General features: G+C 57.6%; 5 protein-coding genes across 5 annotated transcripts; 2 read left to right on the forward strand and 3 right to left on the reverse strand.

Moving 5' to 3' along the window:
• Positions 1 to 424: 424 nt before the first annotated feature.
• MIND_01411300 (Fe2OG dioxygenase domain-containing protein) lies at positions 425 to 1,852 on the forward strand (the record flags this gene model as incomplete). The annotated part of the gene is made up of 3 exons (XM_037370509.1): positions 425 to 576; positions 619 to 884; positions 930 to 1,852. The coding sequence occupies 3 exons, from the start codon at positions 425 to 427 to the stop codon at positions 1,850 to 1,852; spliced, it is 1,341 nt and encodes a 446-aa protein (XP_037213101.1).
• A 1,485-nt stretch (positions 1,853 to 3,337) lies between these two features.
• Positions 3,338 to 5,282, forward strand: MIND_01411400 (uncharacterized protein; the record flags this gene model as incomplete). Its single annotated transcript, XM_037370510.1, has 4 exons — positions 3,338 to 3,418; positions 3,478 to 4,722; positions 4,767 to 4,905; positions 4,948 to 5,282. The coding sequence occupies exons 1-4, from the start codon at positions 3,353 to 3,355 to the stop codon at positions 5,280 to 5,282; spliced, it is 1,785 nt and encodes a 594-aa protein (XP_037213102.1). The 5' UTR covers positions 3,338 to 3,352.
• A 19-nt stretch (positions 5,283 to 5,301) lies between these two features.
• On the reverse strand, positions 5,302 to 6,174 carry MIND_01411500 (uncharacterized protein; the record flags this gene model as incomplete). Its single annotated transcript, XM_037370511.1, has 3 exons — positions 5,302 to 5,511; positions 5,561 to 5,678; positions 5,729 to 6,174. 3 exons carry the CDS (start codon positions 6,172 to 6,174, stop codon positions 5,302 to 5,304), a joined length of 774 nt encoding a protein of 257 aa, XP_037213103.1.
• A 322-nt stretch (positions 6,175 to 6,496) lies between these two features.
• Positions 6,497 to 7,981, reverse strand: MIND_01411600 (Fe2OG dioxygenase domain-containing protein; the record flags this gene model as incomplete). Its single annotated transcript, XM_037370512.1, has 4 exons — positions 6,497 to 6,841; positions 6,909 to 7,412; positions 7,467 to 7,743; positions 7,794 to 7,981. The coding sequence occupies 4 exons, from the start codon at positions 7,979 to 7,981 to the stop codon at positions 6,497 to 6,499; spliced, it is 1,314 nt and encodes a 437-aa protein (XP_037213104.1).
• A 10,874-nt stretch (positions 7,982 to 18,855) lies between these two features.
• On the reverse strand, positions 18,856 to 20,065 carry MIND_01411700 (Myb-DNA-bind-2 domain-containing protein; the record flags this gene model as incomplete). Its single annotated transcript, XM_037370513.1, has 5 exons — positions 18,856 to 19,112; positions 19,164 to 19,329; positions 19,386 to 19,563; positions 19,609 to 19,939; positions 20,002 to 20,065. The coding sequence occupies 5 exons, from the start codon at positions 20,063 to 20,065 to the stop codon at positions 18,856 to 18,858; spliced, it is 996 nt and encodes a 331-aa protein (XP_037213105.1).
• Positions 20,066 to 22,571: the final 2,506 nt, after the last annotated feature.

Raw genomic sequence — 22,571 nt, forward strand, 5'->3', positions numbered from 1 at the left:
TGGCTGGTGGTACCTTACCTCGCAGTGGCGGTCCAGCCAAGTACAGAGCCGCAAATCGATTGCATCGCCTGTGCCGTCGTCGTTAGTCAAGCAAAGCTCTCATATGCCTGCGGAATTGGTCTTTTGCGTCAGTTGTCGTTGAGCCGACGTGCGGACTCGAAGGAGCTGAGCCAGGAACTTGCAAGCCGGTGAAAATTGACTCGATTGGCGGTAAGCACTCTAGATCCTTCCGTCCGCTCTCACAAGCCAACATCTCGCCAACATCTCGCTGCACGCCCACAAAACACCACGCGCCGGCTGTCATCCAGGTCGTGTTTTACCGTGCGAGTTTGCGCATTGACTCCACGATCGACGCTGCCAAGGACGATGGGCAGAGTCAGAGCGGTATAAGGGCAGTGACTCCTGTTCCATCGTCTCCTCTCTCATGCCTCCAAAGACACCCACCGCAGAAGACCACCTGAGAGTTCTCCGGGACGCACTTAAGCAGTCGACGCCATGGACGTCTGGCCTGCTCAATGTCCGCCCCGACGAGCTCGTTCTCTTCTACAAGCACGGTGCAGGAGAGGACGACGCCAGGTGAGTATTCCTTTCGATTTGACATCCCCTGACTTGTCGTAGACACCTCAACTTCAATGACGCGACGGAGGAACAGCTTGCACGGCTTGCCGAGAGCTGCCAGCCTGCGACGTTTGGCAAAGGCACGGAGGACATCCTCGACGAGAGCTATCGCAAGGCCGGCAAGCTCGACTGCGCGGACTTTGCCGCCTCGTTGGACGTTGGCACGTTAAGACTGGTGGAGGCGATCAGCCCTGACTTGCTGGATGGACGGGACGATGTGGAGGACAAGAGCATCAAAGCGGAGCTATACAAGCTCAACGTTTATGGTCCGTTCTCAGTTTATTATTCTGCCAGCTAATGCTGCTTTCCAGGCCCCGGCTCTTTCTTCAAGGCACACAAAGACACGCCCCGCGCCGGTGACATGATCGGCTCTCTTGTTGTAGTGCTGCCTACCGCTCACTCTGGCGGTGCGCTTACCCTCTCGCACGGAGACAGCAGCACAAGCTTCGACTCTGGTGCTCTCCTCGCTGACAAACCCTCATCGATTGCCTACGCCGCGTTCTTCAGCGACGTCACCCACGCTGTGGAAGAAGTCACCTCTGGCTATCGGGTCACGCTCACCTACAACCTCTTCCTCCTTGATGCGCCGACTTCTCGCCTTGTCCCAGGCCGGCAGGCATCCGCAGCAGAGACTGCCTGCGAGGCCGCGCTCCGGGCGCTGATGGCCGATGCGACCTTTCTCCCAGCCGGCGGGCTGCTCGGGTTCGGTCTCCAGCACCAGTACCCCGTGCCGCGGACCCCGTCAGACCCAGCATCACTAGAGCACGTGACCACCGTGCTGAAAGGGGCGGATGCGCGGATGCAGAGTGCCGCGGCGCGGGTGGGGCTGGAGAGCGTCATCCAGCTGATATACAGGAGCCTGGAGTACTATGCGCGGGGCCGGGACAGGGGCGGGAATCAGGTCGTGCTCGGGGAGGTCATCGATTTGGAGGGCATGTGGGACGAGGGCGGGGAGACGTCGGAGGCGGTCGAGAAGGCGGGCGAGGTGTTGCGGACTGCTCGGTACAGCGAAATTGGGGTGAAGCCGAAGAAAAATTCACAGCCCGAGTCCGAGTCGGCGGGACTTGAGGATGAGAAGCGCACGGCCATCTTTTGGGTCAGGAGACTCACGCGGCTGAACCGCGCGGAATCGGCGTTCATTGCGATGGGGAACCAGGCGGACCTGGCGCATTCGTATGGAGATGCGGCGCTGTTGGTGCGGTTCCCGCCGAGTGGCCAGCGGGGCGCTGAGTAACTGGCGCACCTTCAGTTATGTAATCAAAGTACTAGTTAGTGGCGCAGTTGCGCAGAATACCACTTGACGCTGGTGATTCTCGGGAACTTGAAACCCCGGACAATGATTACCATATTGGGGCATCCTTCAAGCACTTGTTCAATGTTGTCTCTTCTTCTCTGTGTTGTTGCTGCGAGTGTTGCTAGGGCTCACAAGCCAACCTTGTATAAAGTACTAGACATCCGCAAGTCTTTGTCGAACAACGCTGGGATGGCGACCTCTAGAGTATAAAAGGCACCAGTAACAGCAGAGTACACTCACTCGAACATGTACTCTCACCAGCAGAACCACCACCGTGACCACCCTCCGGCCAGGGGCCATAAACATCATCGTGGCCACCGGCCTGTTCGGCACCGTCCGGTCAGCTTCCCCATGGTCGAACACCACCGGACGACGTGGGGCCACTATGTCTCCGAGTTCCCCGGCGCCGAGGGCCACTGGCAGATCCAGCTCATGCCGTATACCGAAGGCCCCGGGCCGGACCCCGAGTGGAAGCCGCCCAAGTCCCGCTTCGTCCCGATGATCGGCATCTGCGACAGCGCGCAAGATGCCCCGCCCGACGGGCTGCCGCCGTTCACCGCGGTGATGGAGCTGACGAACCCCGATGATCCACACATGCGCCCGCATGATAGCGCAATTATGCGCGACATCACGTTCAAGATCGAGGGCACCGGGTGCTCGACGACGACCGGGCCGGATGGCGTCACGAGATATGTGTGAGTGAAGAAATTGATCGTGAGATGATAGCCGTTCTGACGCGGTGTAGGCGCCGGGCATACCATGTCGACGAAGTAACTGGCAACATCGATATACGATACACCCTCACCTTCTCGACACAAATCGATCCCGCTCGGGGCGTACCCGTGCTAAAGGATCCATTTGAGGTAGAGTACTCAATTAAAATAGGGTAGTATTACTAACCCTTGCAGCTGGAGTATATTCACAACGACAAGATTCCTCGCGCTGGGGGAAAGTGCAGCACATGGGACGGCCCCATCACAGGCATCCCAAATGATCCTGAGATTCTTTGTGGCTTTCCCGGTGGACTGTCGGAGACAACATGGGGCGAGATGTGTGCCATATGGTGGTCTGTGAAGCACTACTGGAGAGAATTGGTGGCCGGGGAGTACTAGTTACTAAAGAAGGGAGTACCTATCTTAGGCTAACTAGTCACACCGGATTTGGCAAAATATCCCTTAAAGTAGAAACTGTCTTAGATTCTACCAGAATCTAGAACCAAATCAGCCTGTGGAGATTTGCCCAATATTTGGGGCCAGTTAGGCCTCGTCCCGGAACTAGCACTGTTCCATGCCCGACCGCTGGCCGTTGCTGCAGACCTTCTACGAAAGAGATTCAATCATTGACCCCTATGTCATCGCGCGATCACGCCACCGCGTTTGTTGATCTCCACGTGACATCAGATTGTGACATCGGCTATTCGGTGGGTTCTTTTCTACCCTCATGTCGAAGGTTCCGCACCCTGACTTGCACCTTGCACGACTTGACGTGCTGCCCATTCGCCCCCGCGTAAGAAAGCCCGCTCCGTTAGTGCAGCGCTCTCAGACTGATACAGCTGCGTTACTTAGGTGCTTGCGCGACGCGTGTGCGTGCGTGATCCGCCGCGGGACACTGTCGAGGCCTTCAAGACAATGCTGGGCGACCTCAGCTCGGGTAGCTCGGAGGCCACCTATCTGCTGCCCGCCCTGTATTTCCTCCTGGACACCGCTAGCATCCCGCCGGTGGAACAACTCGCGGAGCTCTCTCCCGCGCTGGAGAAGGCGGTCGCTGACTGGGCTGCGTACCTCGCTTTCTTCCTCGCCAAGGTAGACCCCAAGCCGGGGCCCGCGTATACGGCCACGTGGCTTCGTGTTTTCCCGTGGATCGAGTTTTTCGGCACTTATGGCCCGTCGTTGCCGACCACGCCGCTGGGGCCTGCGTTCGTGCAGGCGTTTCTGTCTCACGGTGCCGAAGCGCGCGTAATCGGCCTCGATGGCATAAACGTGTCATTCTCCTTCCTTGTTGGGCAGGAGCTGGCTGCTATGTTCAACAGTGCGAGGATTGTGGAAGAAACTGGGGCTGACGATGCCCGCACGATTGTCTTTGCGTTCATCGATCCGGGCAAGGAAGAGGGCACCGATGAAATGGACGTCCCGTCTTTTCTGGAGGGCGCCGGCGGGATGCAGCGGTGGGCCGCCGTGTTGGGCGGGAACCTGCGCAAAATAGTCCGGAAATGGGCAACGCCCACCAACTCATGGGTCACCGAGCACATGATGACATGCATCGATGCGTTCGTTGTGGCGGCGCGCACCACCCTCTCTGTCTTGGAAGGCGATGAGGCCGCCTACGACCGGTTTCTCGATGGTCTGGCGGCAGCGCGCTTCCCCGCTGGGCTCACAACCGCGCTGGGGGTCCTCGCGAGGCCATGCGACACTGCAGACAAGAGCATTCAGGCGTTCCATCAGGAGACGCAAAAAGAGGCCCTCATTTTGCTGAGGCTATTTCTCGATGTGGGCATGTCCCGCACCCTGTTGTCATGTGCCACGCGCGGCCTTTTACCATCTCTGGCGGCACTTGCATCCGCGAACACCGCCACGCTCGTCCAAGACGAAGTGCAAGAGATACTCAACCAGTTGCTCTTCCCGGAGCTTGTCAATCCGCAGGTGGTCCGAGTACTTGCCAAGGACACCGAGTTCCCCATCGACGAAATTCCCTTCGCTGCCCTCCGACAACGCTTTACCGCATTCATCGCCCAACTCAAACGGCAAACCGAGCTCGTGGCGCTGTGGGCTGAATGGAAGCAGCACGACTGCAGGCTCTGCGACGGAGTTGCGGTATGCCCTCCCTCTTCTGTCAGTCCGAGACTGACCATATCAAGTGCACCACGCAAAGCGCCCACAACGGCGTGTGTTCCACGTGCCACTTCCGCGCGTACTGCTCCCTGGGTTGTCAGCGGTCGGACTGGACCACGGGGCGTCACCGCGAAATGTGCCCCGAGTACCGCGAATCGTCGCTGGGTATGCTCTACTGTTGACCATGCTGAATGCTAATTACTACAGACTCTGACGAGCGCACAACCCCGCAAACGCGCTCGTTTCTGCGCTTCCTGATGGCGGAGGGCTATTCTCAAAACTACCCCGGCCCCGCTGCGGGCCCCAACATTGCACTATTCGACCACCGGCAGGGGGAGCATTCGTTTCAGGGGCAGTACTTTGACGCACTCTCCGAAGCCGCTGTGCTGGAGGGTATCCTCGACGCAGGGATGTGGGCGGACTACGGCGCCCGTGCGGCCCGGGATGTGGCACTCGGCATTGGGTGGAATATATGTCTGCTGGGAAAGCAACACTACGACAGACCGCTGGTGTTTATCCATCGGGTGGTGCGGACTAGTTAGGTACTCCTTTGCTTAGTAACTAGTACACCCCAGCCACCAATTCTTTCCAGTGTTGCTTCACCGACCACCATATGGTACACATCTCGGCCCATGTTGCTTCCGACAGTCCTTCGGGAGAGTTATAGCCAATCTCAGGATCATTTGGGATGCCTGTGATAGGGCCGTCCCATGTGCTGCACTTTCCCCCAGCGCACGGGATATCATCGCTTTTAATATACTTATACTCCAGCTGCGGGGGTTGTTAGTGACTACTGCCCCATTTTAACTCAATACTCTACCTCAAATGGATCCTTGAGCACGGGTACGCCCCGAACGGGGTCGATCTCTGTCGAGAAGGTGAGGGTGTATTGGATCTCTATGTCGTCAATCGCATCGTCGGCAGCGTATGCCTGGCGCCTACACCGCGTCAGAAAGCCCATCCTATCGCGATCAATCACTGCACTCACACATATGTTGTGACGCCATCCGGCCCGGTCGTCGTCGAGCACCCGCTGTCCTCGATCTCGAACCAGATCTCGCGCATGATATCTGGATCATCAAGTGTGCTTGGATCGTCGGGGGCGTTCAGCTCGAACGCCCCGTTGAAGGGCGGCGGCCCGTCCGGCGGGTCACCGTCTTCGCTGCGGATGCCGATTCTCGGGACAACGCGCGCCCTGGGCGGCTTCCACTCCGGCTCCGGGCCGGCGCCCTCGGTGTACGGCATGAGCTGGATCTGCCAGTTGCACTCCGACTCGGCGCCGGGGAACTCGGAGAGTTTGTGGCCCCACGTGGTCCGGTGGTGTTCCGCTAGTATGGGGAGGCCGACCGAACGCTGGCGAGCAGGCCGGCGGCCACCACGACGGTTGTGGCCTCTGGCAGAGCGGGTAGTCGGAGGGTGCTGGTGGGAGGACATATTTGAGTGAGGGTACTACTCTGCCTATTGGAGCCTTTTGTACTCTCCTTATTCCATCAGGTCGCCATCCCAGCGCTGTTCGACAAAGACTTGTGCATGTCTTGTACTTTATACAAGGTCGGCTTGTGAGCCCTAGCAACTTCCGCAGCAACAACACAGAGAAGAAGACACAGCAAGTGCTTCAAGGACATCCCAATATGGTAATCGTTGTCCGTATTTTTCCGAGGAAATCACCAGCACCCAAGTAGGTATGTGTAGTATTCAGCGCAAATGCGCTACTGACATAGCTAGTACTTTGGGTACATGAATGAGGGTGCGCCAGTTACTCTCCCCTCTGTCCACTCGGCGGGAACCGCACCAACAGCGCCGCATCTCCATACGAATGAACCAGGTCCGCCTCGTTCCCCATCGCAATGAACGCTGATTCAGCACGGTTGAGTTGCGTCAGTTTTCTAACCCAATGGATGGCCGTGCGCTTCGGGCCGCTCTCGTCTTCCGACGCAGACACCGACTCGGGCTCCGAATCCTTCTTCCCTTTCTTTGGCTTCACCCCGATTTCGCTGTCACGCGCAGTCCGTAACACCTCGCCCACCTCTTCAATCGCCCGCGACGTCTCCCCGGTCTCGTCCCACATGCCCTCCAGATCGATGACCCCCCCGAGCACGACCTGATTCCCGCCCCGGTCTCTGCCCCCGCGCATAGTACTCATCACTCTCGTATATCAGCTGGATGACGCTCTCCAGCCCCACCCGCGCCGCGACACTCTGCATCCGCGCATCCGCGCCTTTCAGCACCGTGGTCACGCGCTCGAGTGATGCTGGATCAGACGGGGTCCGCGGCACAGGGTACTGGTGCTGGAGACCGAAGCCGAGCAGCCCGCCGGCTGGGAGAAAGGTGGGATCAGCCATCAGCGCCCGGAGCGCAGCCTCGCAGGCAGTCTCTGCCGCCGATACCTGCCGGCCGGGGACAAGTCGAGCAGTGGGCGCGTCGAGAAGGAAGAGGTTGTAGGTAAGCGTGACCCGATAGCCAGAGGTGACTTCCTCTACAGCGTGAGTGACGTCGCTGAAGAACGCGGCGTAGGCAATCGATGAGGGTTTGTCAGCGAGGAGAGCACCAGAGTCGAAGCTCGTGGTGCTGTCTCCGTGCGAGAGGGTAAGCGCACCGCCAGAGTGGGCGGTAGGCAGCACAACGACGAGAGAGCCGATCATGACGCCGGCGCGGGGCGTGTCTTTGTGTGACTTGAAAAACTAGCCTGGCCCTGGAAAGCAACATTAGCTGGCAGAATAACAAACTGACAACTGACCGTAAACGTTGAGCTTGTATAGCTCCGCTTTGATGTTCTTGTCCTCCACATCGTCCCGTCCATCCAGCAAGTCAGGGCTGATCGCCTCCACCAGTCTTAACGTGCCGACGTCCAACGAGGCAGCAAAGTCCGCGCAGTCAAGCTTGCCGGCTTTGCGATAGCTTTCGTCGAGGATGTCCTCCGTGCCTCTGCCGAACGTCGCACGCGTGCAGCTCTCAGCAAGCCGTTTGAGCTGTTCCTCAGTCGCGTTGTTGAAACTGATGTGTCTACACCGAGTCAGAACTTGGAGGGATGTTGAATTGAAGGGCAAACTGACCTGGCGTCGTCCTCTCCTGCGCCGTGCTTGTAGAAGAGAACGAGCTCGTCTGGGCGGACATCGAGCAAGCCAGACGTCCATGGCGTCGACTGCTGCAGCGCTTCCCGCAAGACTTTCAGGTGGTCTTCTGCGGTGGGCGTCGCCACGGCTTTCGTCTTGGAGCTAGTTGCTTTTCTCTTTGGAGGCATGAAGGAGGAGACGATGAAGACAATGGGACGCACGCGGAGTCACTTATACCGTGAGGCTCTGACTCTACCGATCGCCCTTGGCAGCGCCGATCGTGGAGTCATTGAGCGGACTCGCACAGTAAATGACGGTAAAACACACAGAGCCGGCGCGTGGTGTTTTGTGGGCGTGCAGCATGGTGGGTCGCGAGATGTTGGGGATGCTCGTGAGAGCGGACGGGAGGATTTTGACTGCTTACCGCCGATCGAGTCAATTTTCACCCGCTTGCAAGTTCCTGCCAGCCCGTGCCTCCTTCGAGTCCGCGCGTCGGCTCAGCGAGAATTGATGTCCAAGACCACGAACACGGAATCGCACGACCCTGAGCTTAGCGTGAGTGAAAAGAAGGAAAGTGATCGGCACGAGCCTGAGGATACATATTAGGCGAGCGCAAGGCGAGCGATGTCTGACTCGGAATAAGCTGGGGCAGCATAAAGGGAAGTCGCTGCACAACGACTGGTGCTTGCGGCGTCGACGTTGACAACCTGCCGGTGCCATTTTGTCGACATCGACGTTGGAGAGGAAGATTGGAGGAAGACGTTGTTGACAAATTGATGAGACGTGACTGTGTGAGTCACGTCGTCCCACGCTGTCATTACCTCGCCTTCTTCTCCGCCCCACTCTGCACGCAACTGACTGGCTTTCCGACAGCGGAATGCCTCAGGCTCTAGGAAACGGCACGGTGGACGTCTTCGACTGGAGCAAGCCGAGGAAGCTCACGAGGATCGACTGCACGGAGCTCGTCGCTCCGTGGCCGCGTTTGACAATGCCCTAACTTGTTGGATAGACGGGACGGGAGTCGGACGGACGATGCGGGGGACAAAAAAGACAGAAGGTGAGCCATACTTCCTATGTCTGCTGACGCGCTTGCTCACCTAATGAGCAAGTGACTGAAAATGGCAAGTGCTTCCAAACTGCTTCACTGCTCCAAAGGAAACAGCTCAACAAATCCAGAGAGGCAGAAGGATGGACTGAAGACAGAAGTGGACAAAAGTGGGAGAATGACTATTCTGCGGCATAACTAAACTACTACAAGCTTTTATACTAAAAGCTATAGGAGCTAATGAATATAAGGAACAGGAACTAGGTACTAAAAGGAACATATGTGCCGGAGTGGACCCGGAAGGACGGCACATCCGACGGATCAATGACTAAGCGATGCTGACAATGATGCTGACGAGACTGGAGGCTCGTCACTGCATAAGTTAGCAGAGGCGCATGTGTGCTGAATAATGCATAATATTCAAGTCATGGACGGCATTTCGACCTCCTGTTTCGCGCACTCCCCGGATCGAAAATCGTACCTCCTATTGGTGAGAATGCAAATGCCGTATTGGGCTGTCCTTCAAGTTAACTTTGTTGTACTTTGTTCTGTTGTCAAGGACAACGGGCAACCTTGTATAAAGTACAAGGGATTGACAAGCCCAACGCTTGCCGTCATGGATGACCATTGACTATATAAACGGCACGATAGTTGGCACCGTCACTGGAATCCTATGGACTCTCGCCACTTCCACTCCTCTCTCAACCGCCATGCCAAGCAGCCCACCATGGGCTTCCCAATGATTGAGCATCACAGGACGACCTGGGGCCACAAGGTCGCCGAGCATCCCGGCATGGAGAACCACTGGCAAATTCAATTCATGCCGTACACCTCCGGTGACGGCCCGGACCCCGAATGGAAGCCGCCCAAGGCGCGCGACGTCCCGGTCATCGGTATCTGCGGCGCAAATAACGGCCCGCCCGACCGGCCGCCGCCCTTCAACTCGGCGATCGAGCTGGACGGCCCCGACGATCCGCGCCCCGGCGCCATCATGCGCGAAATCACGTTTGAGATCGACGGCACAGGCTGCTCGACGACGACCGGGTCAGACGGTATAACACGATATGTGTGCGTGATGGCCTCCGAGTCTGTTCCGAGTGGCGGCTGACGCGTTGTAATTGTAGCCGCCGGGCATACGTTGTGGAAGACGGCGATATTGATGTCCGATACACACTCACCTTCTCGACACAGATCGACCCGGTGCGTGGCGTGCCGACGCTAAAGGATGCGTTTGAGGTAGTGTTTTATGGCCAAAGAGTACAGGCTTTCTTATTTATGACCCTTACAGCTGGAACATATCGATCTCCAAGGAGTGTTTTGTTCTGGGGGAAAGTGCAGCACATGGGAAGGGCCTGTCACGGGCATCCATGATGATCCGGAGATACATTACACATCTCCAGGTGGGATGTCGGAGTCAACGTGGGGTGAGTTGTGTGCCATATGGTGGTCTGTGAAGCAATATTGGAGAGAATTAGTGGCTGGGGAGTATTAGCCCCAAATGAGTACCTATTACCGTCCTTACTGTTTGATCGCTGCAATGTACATAGGAAAAAAAATTATAGGAACATATGGACTAAAAAAATTTAAGCCCTTCTAGAGGGACTGACCGACTGTGACATGTGTGAGTATTGCCTATTTTGGCAGGTGATCCCCACGGTCACATGGTCCGGCCATTAGCAGATGAGGCACTGGGCTGATTTAAAAATTTTCCCCCTGGGAAAGTTAGAGGATGAATGGAAGAATAAATTCCAAATTTATCTATAGATTGCCTTGATGATAAAACCACTGTATACATGGTAGTTTTTAAGACAAGGAAAATTCAGAGATAAAGCTTGCCGTTTCCCAGCACCAAAACCCAGGGTAAAACTTATAGATAAATATTATATTTATCCACTAATTTATCTTGGGATTTCTGACAAGAAAAAATCTAAAGATAAATCTTGGATAAATCTGCACATTTATCTGTAAGAAAAATGTGGGGATTTTCTGGTGGATAAAGCTGTAGAGAAATCTGCCATTCTGTCAGGGGAACCCCCGCTTCGGCCTCCTTCGGACCCTCCGAACGCATCCGAGGCGCATCCGACCGGCGCCCCCTCGGACGCCTCCGACCCACCCCGACCATCGTCCACGGCCTCCTTCGCCCGCACAATCACCGATCCGTCAAGACCCTCCCAACGATCACCTTGGGACAGAGCCTGCGACGCCGCTCAGGCCTTCTGCGCTCTACGTCGGCAGTTACGGACGACCAGTATATAGTTGGCGCCCTAGCAGGCGGACCCTTAGAGTTTCTTCTCTTTGGATCCTCCCCTGCTAGGTCGGTCCCTCCGTGTATTTCCCGTAGCTTTTATTCACGCTTTGGATCCTCCCCTGCTAGGCTTTCGTCGGAGTCTCCAGGGTTGCCCTTACAGCAGAAGAAACTCTCTACGGGATTAACCGGTCAAGATTGCCAGGTTCGGTGCTGACTCAGGCTCGGAGTACGAGTCCGTACCCCCCTCGTCACCGCCCCTGCCACTTGACCCCTCCTCCTCTGCTCTTGTCGTCTTTACGCCCGCTATGTCTACCGGAGCTGCTGCGGACGCTGACGCGCGCATGGACGCACTTGAGGCGAAACTAGACAACCTCACCAATATCCTCACCCACCTTGCTTGCCAGGCTTCCGCTGCCGCACCACCTCCGGCAGCTCCCGAACCGCCTTCGGCATCTCCGAATGCCCCCGACGCGGATGCGTTATTTGGTGACATTACTGTCGCCTCAAAACTGGTCTTACGACCAAACCCCCCGTTTGCGTTTAACGGAGATTGCAAACGCGCCGCGCCTTCCTATATACGGTCAAAACCTACGCTCGGCTTGCCCCGGAGGCCTTCGTAGTTAACGGAGAGCCGAGCAAAGAAAAGGCCGTCCGCTACGCCATGTCCTATATGGCGGAGGGACCTGCTCAGCAATGGGCAGAGCGTCATGGGAGCAAAAACCCCTTCCCCTTCCCTCGGTGGAGCCAGTTCCTCTCCGAGTTTCGCCTTCGGTTCGTCGAGGAGAACGAACAGGACCTCGCGCTCGCTAAGTTGGAAAGCGCGGGTTATCACATGGGAACGGGATGTCTACGGATATACCGACGACTTCGAGGACTTGATGGACCTCGCTGGCTTCAAGACGCGTTGGTTAAGGTAACCAAGTACCGCCACGGACTTGACCCCTTGATCAACAACGGCATCACCTCTTCGAACGACCCCCCAGACCTCCGTGACTATCTGGGCTGGCGCACTCGGGCTTTCCGACAATATGAAGCCCTGGTGCGAGCGAAGCTCATTAAGGGAACGGCTACCCCGCGGACCGCTTCGGGAGCTCCGCGCGGCGCCTTCCCCATCACTTGTTCGCCCGCGCCCCCGTCCCGGTACCTCCGGCTCCCGTCCCTATGGAGCTGGATCGTACTAGGGCTTGGGGTGCCCCTCGTCGAGCCTGCTTCAGATGCGGCGACCCCAACCATTTGGCTCGGGACTGTCTGCTCCCCGCCGACGTCCGCCATGTGGACATCCTCGATGAGGTAATCCAGCAACTTGGCGATGAGATGCTGGGAGAGCTGCTTGCGCGGTTGTCCGATACTGCGGCCTTAGCGGAGGCGCATTCGGAGGCTCCGGCAGAGGATTTTGTCCCCCGCGACGAGTGACTGGTGTGCCCTCGTTCGCGTCCATAAATCGTTTCACTTGTTTGTATGATGAATCAACTCCCTTGCCCTACAACGAGCCCGAAACGAAAGACGCACCCTCTGCCCCCGTTCGGATTCGCCGACTTGCCTGGGAGAAAAAGCTACCTGGCAGTTATACCATCTCTGCCGCTCCTGGCGTTAACTCGCTGCACCTCCCCCTTGAACTTGAGTCCACTGCGAACGCGCGCTCAAGCTCTCCCTCTCGGGTCTGGTCGACTGCGGAGCTACTTCGGACTTTATCGACACAGAATATGTCAACCGGAATAATGTGCCAGTCCGAAATCTCTCAGTACCCATCCCGGTCTACAACGTCGACGGCACCCCCAATGATGCTGGGTCTATTCGCCAAATCGCGGACCTCGTTCTACGGTACAACGGACACTCGAACGCGTTCAGCTGGCTGTAACCCACCTTGGGAAACAGGACCTGATACTCGGATACTCCTGGCTCAAAATGCATAACCCCGAGATCAACTGGGAAACAAAGGAGGTGAAAATGAGTCGTTGCCCCCGCAGCTGCTCTACCTGCCGTGGACGAGCGGCGGACCGAACGCGCCGAGGTTCGGCGGCTCCGACTCCTTAAATCACGACTACTTGCGGGCGCCTTCCCCACTGTTTGCGCTATCGATATCGCTGGCCCAGATGATGCTGACGACGAGCTCGGAGCTGCTCCGGACCCTCCGGAGCCCTCACCAGATCTCGACGGCGACGAGCATCTTGAAGACGGCGACCGCATCTTCTACACCTCCTTTCGCCCAGTTGAGGAGATCCCGCTGGCAGTACAGTGTCCCAACGCCTTGCAGAGGCCTTTGCCCGTAATTCGGCCCCTCCGCCTTCGGAGATCCCGGACTGGGCCAAGGAGTTCCAAGACGTCTTCGACAAGGAGTCCTTTGACACGTTACCAGAACGAAGGGCCTGGGACCACGCTATCGAACTCGTCCCCGACGCGAAGCCCGCTAACTGCAAGGTGTATCCGATCTCTCCCCTCGAACAGCGCGAACTTGACGAGTTCATCGAGGAAGGACTTGCCACAGTGTCAGGGGAACCTCCCTTTCGGCCCCTCGGAGACGATTCCGATTCCGGTCCGACTCCGGCTCCGACTCCGGTGATCGCATCACCGCCTCCGTCAGGCGCATCGCCGCCCCCGCCTGGCGATCCCCTGGGACCTGGCCTGCGACATGGCGCAGGCATACTGCACGGAGCAACGATCAACCTTGGCGCGTCAAGAGCGCAGTATATAGTTCCGCTACCTAGCAGGCGGACCCTTAGAGTTTCTTCTCTTTGGATCCTCCCCTGCTAGGTCAGCCTCACTTGTATTTGCTTACTTCTATTCACTCTTTGGATCCTCCCCTGCTAGGACCTTGATCTCAGGCCTCCGGGGTTGCCCTTACACACAGGCCGTATTCGCCCTTCGAAATCTCCGATGGCCTCCCCCGTCTTCTTCGTTAAGAAAAAGGACGGAGGGCTTCGGTTTGTCCAGGACTACCGCGCCCTCAACGCAATGATGATTAAGAACCGGTACCCCCTTCCGTTGATTAACGACCTTATCAACAGGCTCAAGGGCGCTCGCTGGGGTTTTAATAACGTCTGGATTAAAGAAGGAGACGAGTGGAAGGCGGCCTTTCGGACTAACCGAGGGTTGTTCGAACCTTTGGTGATGTATTTCGGCCTGACGAACTCCCCCGCGACGTTCCAAACGATGATGAATGACATTTTCCAGGATCTCATTCTTTCAGGCGACGTTATGATCTACCTCGACGACATCCTTATCGCACATTCGGACCTCCGCAAGCACCGCGAGATCGTCCGGGAGGTCCTTCGGCGGCTCGAATGCACAAGTTGTACCTTCGCAAGGAAAAGTGCGACTTCGAGAAATCGTCAATCGAGTACTTGGGGGTCATTATCTCGCACAACCATGTCGAAATGGACCCCGTTAAGGTCGCCGGAGTCTCCGCATGGCCTCCGCCCGAAAACAAGAAGGACGTTCAGCAGTTCCTGGGGTTTGCTAATTTCTACCGCAGGTTCATTCGGGATTTCTCGGCCCTAGCGCAACCTCTCTTTGCGCTCACCAAGAAAGACCAGAAATGGACCTGGGGAGACGCCTTGGCCGCCGCCTTTCAAGCCATCAAGGACGCGGTCGTATCAGAACCTGTCTTAGCGATCCCGGACGACTCTCGGCCTTTCCGACTTGAAGCAGACAGCTCAGATTATGCGACGGGGGCGGTTCTTTCACAACAATCCGCCCCCGGACGGGAAGTGGCACCCTGTAGCGTTCTATTCCAAAAGCTTAAATGATGTCCAGCGCAACTACGAGATTCACGACAAGGAGATGCTCGCGATCATCCGCGCACTCGAGGAGTATCGGCATTTCCTCGAGGGCACCGCGCATCCGGTTGAGATCTGGACTGACCATAAGAACTTGGAATACTTCCGAAAGGCGCAACACCTTAATCGTCGGCAAGCCCGATGGTCGTTGTACCTTTCTAGGTTTGACTTCACGCTGCACCACGTCCCAGGTCGCCAGATGGGCCGCCCAGATGCTCTCTCCCGCCCGGCCTGACCACGGCATCTCCGAAGACAACTCGGACGTCACCCTCTTGCGCCCCAAGCTTTTCCACGTTCGCGCGCTCGAGGCCGTCACTGTCTCCGGGCCGGGCTCCGAACTTGTCCGTGACATCAAGGAAGCGCTATCCGGTGAGCCTGACCTAGAGGAACCCGTCGCACTTGCGGCTCGGCAACTCTTGAAGGTCCGAGGTCAAGCTCGGGGCCCCCGCTCATCGCGTTCGGACGAGTGGGCCGTCTCAGGCGACCTCCTGTACTTCCGCGGCAAGGTCGTAGTCCCCAAAGACAAAGACCTGAGGAGGCGCATTATAGAGCTCTGCCACGACACGCGTGTCGCCGGACATGCCGGGCGGTTCAAGACCCTGGAGTTGGTTTCGCGCAACTACTGGTGGCCACAGATGTCCCGCCATATCGGACGCTACGTCGCGACCTGCGACTTATGCTGTCGTACGAAGGCCCTCCGAAGGCTTCCGCACGGGGAGCTACATCCAACCGAAGTCCCCCCCGAGCGCTGGCACACCGTCACTGTGGACTTCATCGTCGAGCTCCCCGAGGCCCATGGGTATGACGCGGTTATGGTAGTGGTTGACGCCCTCGGGAAACGCGCTCACTTCACCGAATGCCATACGACAATAGACGCGGTCGGAGCTGCCCGCTTGTACTATCGGAACGTCTGGAGACACCACGGAACCCCCGAGAAGTACATTTCGGACCGCGGTTCGCAGTTCATCGCTGACTTTACGCGCGAACTCTGGCGCTTAATTGGCGTCAAGCCGGCTACCTCTACGGCTTACCACCCGCAGACCGACGGACAAACCGAACGCGTTAACCAGGAGCTCGAGCAGTACATCCGAATCTTCACCAACTACCAACAAGACGACTGGGACGAGCTTATCCCTGCCGCTGAGTTCGCCTATAACAACCACGTTCACTCCTCCACTCAACAGGTACCCTTTATGACAGACACTGGCCGGCTCCCCCGAATGGGTTTCGAGCCGGGCACCCGCTCAGAGTTGGAGTCAGTGAACGAGTTTCGCGATCGGATAGCGAACGGCGTCTCCGAGGCGAAGGCCGCGCTCGTCAAAGCCAAAGTATAAATGGTACTACGATCGGAGACGATCGGACGCTCCGAATATTCAAGTTGGTGATAAGGTTTGGTTAGATGCCTCTGACATCAGAACAACTCGGCCCTCCGAGAAGTTCTCCCACAAGCGCCTCGGACCGTTCAAGGTGCTCGCAGAGGTTAGCAAAGGTGCCTACAAGCTCGACCTCCCCCCGCGTTACTCCAAGCTCCACCCCGTCTTCCCCGTTATTAAACTCGAGCTCGCTCAGGACGACCCCCTTCAATGGACGACCCGGCTACGACGAACCGCCCCCGAACTAGAGGACGGAGTCCCCGAATGGGAAGTCGAGGAAATCTTGGATGCCAGGATAAGGTATAAGCGTCTTAACTACTTCGTCAGGTGGAAAGGCTACGATGCTTCGCACGACTCGTGGGTTCGGTTAGACCGTGTCTTCGCGCCAGACAAAATTGCGGACTTCTATCGGAGGTACCCAGGTAAACCACGGCACATCGCCTCAGCGACCTTCGACTCCTTGCCCTTCCGAACTATGCGTCGGGACGGCCGCATTCAAAGGGGGGGGTGATGTCAGGGGAACCCCCGCTTCGGCCTCCTTCGGACCCTCCGAACGCATCCGAGGCGCATCCGACCGGCGCCCCCTCGGACGCTCCGACCCACCCCGACCATCGTCCACGGCCTCCTTCGCCCGCACAATCACCGATCCGTCAAGACCCTCCCAACGATCACCTTGGGACAGAGCCTGCGACGCCGCTCAGGCTCTCTGCGCTCTACGTCAGCAGTTACGGACGACCAGTATATAGTTGGCGCCCTAGCAGGCGGACCCTTAGAGTTTCTTCTCTTTGGATCCTCCCCTGCTAGGTCGGTCCCTCCGTGTATTTCCTGTAGTCTTATTCACGCTTTGGATCCTCCCCTGCTAGGCTTTTCGTCGGAGTCTCCAGGGTTGCCCTTACAATATTCATGATTCAAAAGTTGAACCCCCCAGGCCCCTTGGTTGCAATATCTCAATGACTCGGAGGTGAGTGTCAAAGACAACTCAAACACCCTCATTCTCAGAGATTGACGGCCTTCAGAAGATTCAAGATAAGGAAACAACCTTGCGTCGCACCTCTACGGCGAGTGGCCCTGTATGGCACGATCAAGTGCAAACCCAATTGCAGTAGGACGGAAGTGTGCACAGTTTGGCTCATACATATATCATTTACAGCTCCCTTCAAGTTATGCCATTGCAGCCCGGACATTGCTGCTGGATAGCAGCACATCCCATGATTCATGGACCATCCACCATATGACAGTCAGCTCTGCCCAGACGTTGCTGTCCAAACCACCTCGATGACCTTCTTGTAGTTGTGGATTCACATCAATTCCAGTGATGTTCTTAGAGCGATGTCGCCAGACACCCCCACAGAACCCTGCAGGGCCTCTGAATGCATCAATGACTGTGAGCTGGTTATGCATTCAAGTTGATGTTCAATACTTATGGCATCTCTGATTGAAAAACATGCATACCCGAAACCCGGTGGGTGCAAGCACCCCTTCCCCGCGTTGGTTGAATCCCACAGTGAATTCCAGGACATAGCGAGTTGTAAAAACACCCTGATTGTCCATTGCCGTTGCCCTATATCTTTAGCAAAATCTGAGGATAACAAACTTCACATATGACTGAAAAGAAGGACTGACGTGTGGGTGTAGTAGCCGGCGTAGGTGCCATTGCGCTCCAGCAGCACGGTGTGGTCCAGGTTGTGGAAGCTGATCTGGCGCAGTAGCTGTGCCGGTGCCTTATGTATGTACTGGTACTCGTATGCAGGGGGGATAATGAAGAACGGGTTCGTCGTGTATGCAGAGGCGAGATAGACAATGAGGTAGGGGCTTGAGCGGCCGCGGGTTGGAAGCACTCTGGAGTACTCAGCGTACACAGCCCGCGCGCTCAGCCGCACGAGTGTGGCGCCTGCATCCGGGAGCAGCCAGATACTCTCAGGACGCTGCTGCTCCAGCGTCCATTTGATGACATAGGGCTTGGGCTGGGTATACGCGCGCCGGAAGGTCTGCATCCGGTCAGTTTGTTTGTTAACTCAACAGCAAAAGAATTCCGCACTCCACTGGCACTCATCAGCGTCTAGACTTGGAGTGGTGTTGATGTTCGAGTTCTTCCTCCACACTGGCAGTCGAAAGTAGAGCGAAGCTACGGGTCACTGTCGCGCTGCGACGTTCGCTGTGGTGAGTAATAGGAGCTAATTATATGAACTAGCCGGCCTTTTATCTGTCAACTTGAAGGATGATCAAAATGGCAATTGTTGTAGTTTTTACAAAAGAAAGTCATGTTGTTCAATTGCCCGCGATCTTGTTGATCTGCTAGTGTGCCAGCAGCCAGCCTGAGTGGGTCCAGCATATGGTCCACAGCGGAGAACAACTTGAAGGACACCCGTCGTCAATGGCAATTGTTGTAGAAAGGCATGTTGTTGTCAGTGTATATTCCTTGTTGTGCTTGTGGGCCAGTAAGTACCCACTATGTAACCGACTATTGCTGGCATGACAACCCCAAACAAATAGCTAAATACAAGCATGCCGCCTTGCAGGCCGCTACCGTGTATACCTAAATTACCGTCCCCGTGCGAATAATCTACTTATCAGTCCATCCCATCCCATCCCATCCCAATAAATACATAAACTTTCCGCGTCACCGGTCCGCCTCTCCCTCCGAATCCGCGATGTACGGCGGCGGCGGCGCCCCGGCGAGCGTCGCCTCGAGCTGTGCGAGCCGCGCCTCGAGCAGCCGCTCGCGCGCGGTCACCGCGGACGTTGGCGTGCCCGTGCTCGGCGTGTCGGGCGACAATGGAGACGGGTGTGTTTCTGTTTGGGTGTGCAGACCCGGGAGGAGCCGGGCCGTCGACGCCGTCGCGGTACCGGTAGGCAAGGCGCCGTACCCCGCTTCCCCTACACCAACAATCCATCAGCTTCGAATTCAGGATTGAAAACTGCACTCACGCGCTTTCGAGAGCTGCTCCGCCGACACGCCTGTCTCCACGTCCGTCTCCACAAACGGATGCACGAGCAGATGGCCTCTTCCACTCCCATCGGTCCGTCGGGCTTGTAGTCCGTGACCGGCCGCGCAACAAGGAGGCTGTGTCGCCGTCGCTGGCGGCCCTTCCGTCTGTGCAGGCAAAGAGCCAGGCCAACGATGATCGCGGCCCCGAGTGTGCCAAACACGGCGCCGAGGATGGCAGCAATGTGCGACGCAGACTTGGGCGGGGCGGCTGCAGGAGGGCCAGAGGCCCCGGAGTTGGTACTGGGTGAATTGGAGTTGGACACAGTGTTAGTAGTCGCTCCGGAAGAGACAATGGCGCCCGCCGCGCTGCCAGCCGGGGTGGAGTGGGTGCTGGGCGGTCTACAGACGATAAGGTCAAGTAACGCAGGGCGGGATGGGGCTCACGAGGAAGACAGTGAATGCGGTCCAGACCCTGTCAGGGGCACAGAAGTCGTCGCACCGGTGCCGCCACCGCCCTGTGGCGCGGGTCCCGGTCCCGGTCCCAGTCCGGGCGCCGGATCGCGATCGGCGGTCCCGGCGGTAACTACTGCGTAGTCGAATAGCGCCGCCTGCAAGTCCCGGGGGCTGCCACCATGCGTATTGAACACCCACGACACCGTGTGAGGGCCATTGGTCAGTCCAGAGGCAGAGAAGAACAGGGTGCGGTACAAGAACCGCTCGCTGCCGGCGTACCAGAATGTTGAGGAGGGGGAAGAGTCGAGCGTGAAGACGTGTCCTGCGCGATGCCGTTGATGGTCCCGCCTGTTCTCTGGGCGCTGCCCCGCATGTGGAACGTACCGCCCTCGACCTGGCAGGGGCCCGCCACGTGTCTTCGTCGACGTGTCCGCCACCGACGCCCCATGACAGCCCCGACAAACGCGCACCGCGTCAGTAAAAGGAAAAGAGCGCCGTCGAGCGAGGGAAAAAGAAGCACGGAATCGGCCCGAGCACACGTGTCGCTTACGAAACACCCTTCTTCTCTCCCGCCTCCCGCTCAAGGGCAAGTGTTGCCCCCAACAAGCTATCTACGGCCGTGCGAGGGCTGTCTTCGGCGCTTTCGCCGGCCCCTCTAAAGCCCCGCCGAATCACGCCTCTTCTACCCGCCGAATGTACGCTAAACGGGTCGGCGAGCGCGCCGACAACACAAACGATACTCACCATAGCGAGCAGGAGGGACTGGCCTGCTCCCGCACTAACAGGTCAGTGTGTTAAATGGGCGGTATGGCGCACAACTCACCTGCGTGAAGGGCGGCGATTCGATGTCGGACGGCGGGACAGGGCGGAAGGCTGAAACAAGGCGAGCCACGCAGCACGCGGACCGATACGGCACTGACCGGGGAGGCGACTTGAAGGACCACTGCGGAGACACGTCTCGCGGGACCAAAGGCTGCTTACGGAACAAGCGACAAACTGCCTGTTTTGAGCCGAGCGGGGGAAAATTTGGGACGGAGACTCACAGCGCTGAAGGGTGGGACTCCGAATGGCGCAGGGGAGACTCTTGGTCAGCCGGTGAGTATCTCCGTGGAATGAGCAGCAGTACTCGCTCGCAACTCACCATTGGCAATCGTCAGCATTCACCGTTTCGTCCCCGCGCCCCAAGCCTACCAATCGAACGAATGACAAGCAAGCAAGCTCGGCAACGACGCCGAATCAAATCGCTGGGCAACATCAGTGTCGTTCTCAACGAGAAAAGCAGTCGAAACACTGACTTTGCGACGGGTGGCCATCGCCTTACTCGTATTCGCGCGGTCGACGGCCTCAGGAACTGGAGGGCAAGCCTGGCGAGGCTGGTCAGCGCGGGGGAGGGCTAGAAAAGCGTGAAGGGGAAGGGCTATAGAAGCGTGAAGGTATGGCACCGTGTTGTGTTTCCGCACGGACGCAGCTGACCAGCGAGTCAGTAAACCGGCGACAAACTTCAAGTTGGCAGCACATACGGCTAAAGTTTAAACGCGCCGATGAAGCGGGCCTCAGCAATGCCTTCGGTCGTGTCCGACGACGGGGATCCGCCCGCCTCGAAGATCAAAGTCGGCTGGTGCACAAGTGAAGAACTTCCGTCGAAGATGGTCAGCGTGAAGATTTGGCAACGGCAGCGGGGAGAAGGTACGGCACTGCTTTCCGATTTTGATACAACTCACATTGAGCGGAAGGAACGTGTTGGAGCCTAACAACAATGTGACGCGTCGCGCGCAGCAAGACTAGAACGAGTCAGCACTTGTTCACAGCAGAAACCCTGCCGCTTACTTCGCAGTAGACTAACCGCCATGTGTCCGCAGGGCACTGACCGAACATATACACAAACACAACCCGACGCCTCGATAAGAAATCAGCAACTTGGAGAGCAACGTTGAGAAATACCTTAATCTTCCCCCGTCCGCGCAGTCACGCTCCCCCGCCTGCCGCGATCGCACGATCGCACAACCCGGAGCGGTCACGGTTGCGGCACTCCCCTGCCTTCCTTGTGCACCCTCTGAACAACCCGCGAACGCCTGGCCATCCACAACGGCAAGCGGCAGGCCAGCCTGCCGGACGGCAGGACATGGGGTCAGCAAACTATCTATGGCTATGCTACAGCCGTCCCCGGCGCTTTCGCCGGCGCTGCAGCGAGGACGGCGACGGTGCGAATGATGGCCACGCGGATCGCACGCGGGAGGGAGTGCCTTGGTCCCGAAGGACGCGTATAACAATGCTGAAAGGTCAGTGTGTCAAACGCATGGTAGCTAGGCGCAAGACTCACCTGTGTTAAGGGTAGCGGGCCGAAATTCGATGTTGGGTGGGGCGGAGCCCAACCGGGAGAGCGGATTACTCACCAGCGCCGAGTAGTCGGCCTTGGCCGCCTTGCGAAGCGATCTGGGGACAAACGATGTCAGCGCCGGGCAGAATGACAACAAAACTTGCTGGGAACCAACCCGCGAACGCCCAACGGCAAGCGGCAGGCCACTGCCTGCCCGACGGCAAGAGCTAACTATCTATGGCTATGCTACCGCTGTCCCCGGCGCTTTCGCCGGCGCCTCAGCCCGCCGAATCGGCGGTGCAGCGAGGACGGCGACAGTGGGAATGATGGCCACGCGTTCACGCGGATCGCAAGCGGGAGGGAGTGGCTTGGTGCTGGAGGACGTGTAAGGCGATGGTGAAGGTCAGTGTGTCAAACGCGCGGTAGCTATGGCGCAAAACTCACATGTGTGAAGGGATCGGGCCGAAAATCGACGTCGGGTGGGGCGGAGCTGAGCCGGGAGCATGGATTACTCACTAGCGCCGAGCAGTCGTCCCCGCGAAGCGATCTGCGGAGAAACAAAGTTAGCGCAGGGCAAAATGACGACAAAACCTGAGGCAAACCTGGCAAAGTTGGTCAGCGCGGAAAAGGGCAATGA

This window comes from Mycena indigotica (assembly GCF_014461135.1).
Source record: "Mycena indigotica strain 171206Taipei chromosome Unknown Mind.scaff0018, whole genome shotgun sequence".
Lineage (NCBI taxonomy): Eukaryota > Fungi > Basidiomycota > Agaricomycetes > Agaricales > Mycenaceae > Mycena > Mycena indigotica.